Source organism: Elephantulus edwardii, unplaced genomic scaffold (assembly GCF_000299155.1).
Source record: "Elephantulus edwardii isolate Elephantulus edwardi_28Jun2011 unplaced genomic scaffold, EleEdw1.0 scaffold00007, whole genome shotgun sequence".
NCBI lineage: Eukaryota > Metazoa > Chordata > Mammalia > Macroscelidea > Macroscelididae > Elephantulus > Elephantulus edwardii.
The window spans coordinates 26,833,874-26,835,795 of NW_006399757.1; the positions used below are offsets into that span (position 1 = coordinate 26,833,874).

Here is a 1,922-nt window from a genome sequence, read left to right on the forward strand (position 1 = left end):
TAGTTCTCTGTTGATGTGCTGCTTAAGTAGCATAATTATTTTTTTAATTAATCTACAGTTCATCATATATGTAGTTAATTTTTTATATTTCCATCATAGTTACTGTTGTGTACCATCAAGTACCAGCCTATATCTGACCCTTTGGTGGGTTTTCAGAGGCTGTTAATTGCACGGGAGAAGACTGCCAATCTTTCTCCCACAGAGCAGCTGGTGGATTCGAACAGTGTGCCTTCAGGAGTGCAGCCCAAATTTTGCCACTAGGCCACCAGAACTCCCCTAAACCTTTTATTCCTATTAGGGACATACATGGGGGGTGTGTGTGAAGAATTATTTCAATTAGCTATAAAAATATCTTCCTTGCTCTAAAACTTGTTACACTGGTAAAGAATTATGGAAATTTTAACACTTAAATCTTCACAAACATGATGGTCATATTTTCCCCCAAATTTATAAAACATAGTTTGATTTTAGGTAGCCTTTCTTCCCCCTGAATGGTTGAAAATAAACTCAGTTATCTCACTCAGTTTTGCCATTTTTAACATTTTGCTAAAAAAATATACATGTTTAAGACATATACAAATTTCTAATGTGAATGCTACAATTATCCATCTAAAATAGTTGAGCTATGATTACTTAGGAGAAAAGTTTGTGAAACTAGTTTACAACAGCAGGAATGTTCTCTTAACGTAACGTCTATTTTTGTGTTTTACGTGCTTGTCTTCTCTGTCACTAGTACTGGGATTCTAACCTTAGGAAAAGCACTGGACAGAGAAAGCACCGATCGCTATATTCTGATTGTCACAGCTTCAGATGGCAGGCCAGATGGGGTGAGTATCCTCCCTGGGTAAGAGTTTTAAAATAGTGTTAAAGAACTTTAGAGAGTCTTGAAATCTTGAACTCTTAAAAAAATTACAGTAATGAATTCATAAATTAATCTCTTTTTAACCTAGAGCAGCTTTTATGTTTACTAAAATGCTCTCTTCTACAGTTGGCTTTTAACATAAATGAACATTATTTTTAGTCTGTTAAGGTGTTGCAGTGTTTATGTGACATATATGAAGCTGTGATTGGTAGTATTACAGAACCTGTTGGTAATGTTATGTGTTGTCACACTATTCTGAATTGTGTTCTGGTATTTTCGTATTTTATACTTCATTTCCTTTAATATTCCACTTATTTGGTGATAGAGAAGGATTTGTAGATAAATACTTTTAAACATTTAAAATATCAATTTAAATGATTCTGTAGATATATGCAACCAGAGCTCAGAATCCTGTTATTTTTGATGATTTGAGTAATTTAAGCAGCCTTCAATTCTAAAGTAAATACAAACTTCTAGATATAAAAAAATGTATAAATAAATAAATTATTTTATAAATCTTCATATTTTTTGATCTTTTGTCTGCATTCTTTGAACTCCCCTGCCCACAACAACGATGTCTGGGTTTTTTGTACTGCCCTACATATAGGGCTGATAATTGAAAGATTCGTGGTTCCAATCCATCAGTTACATTATAGGAGAAGTAAAAATTTATAGCCACTGAAACTCAGTACCTTTTCTCCAGGAAACACTCAAAGGCAGAGTTTTCTGTTTCTTTGTTTTGGATTTGGTTTTTAACTTTCAGCAGTTAATAATGTCATTGTTGTTGTTTTTGTTGTTATATGGCATCAAGTTGCCTGCAACTCATAGCAACCCTACATGCAACAGCCTTAAACCCTTCTCTGGCCTGTGTCGATCTTATTACTCCAGTCACTGAATCAATCCATCGCATCAATAGTCTTCTTCTCTTGCACTATCCTTCCACTCTCCCAAATACGCCATCCTTCTCCAAGGACTGGTTCCCCGATGCAACATGTCGAAAGTATGTCAGATGAAGCTTCAGAATCCTTGTCTCCAAGGAGCAGCTTGATTTCACCCTCTC

At 35.0% G+C, this 1,922-nt stretch overlaps 1 protein-coding gene across 1 annotated transcript in view; it reads left to right on the top strand.

Moving 5' to 3' along the window:
• PCDH15 (protocadherin-related 15) overlaps positions 1–1,922 on the top strand; it is a 454,971-nt gene that overhangs the window by 137,708 nt on the left and 315,341 nt on the right. Inside the window, exon 15 of the mRNA XM_006880391.1 lies at positions 734–827. Within this exon, the coding sequence (XP_006880453.1) occupies positions 734–827 (94 nt within the window). The remainder of the gene's footprint in view (positions 1–733; positions 828–1,922) is intronic.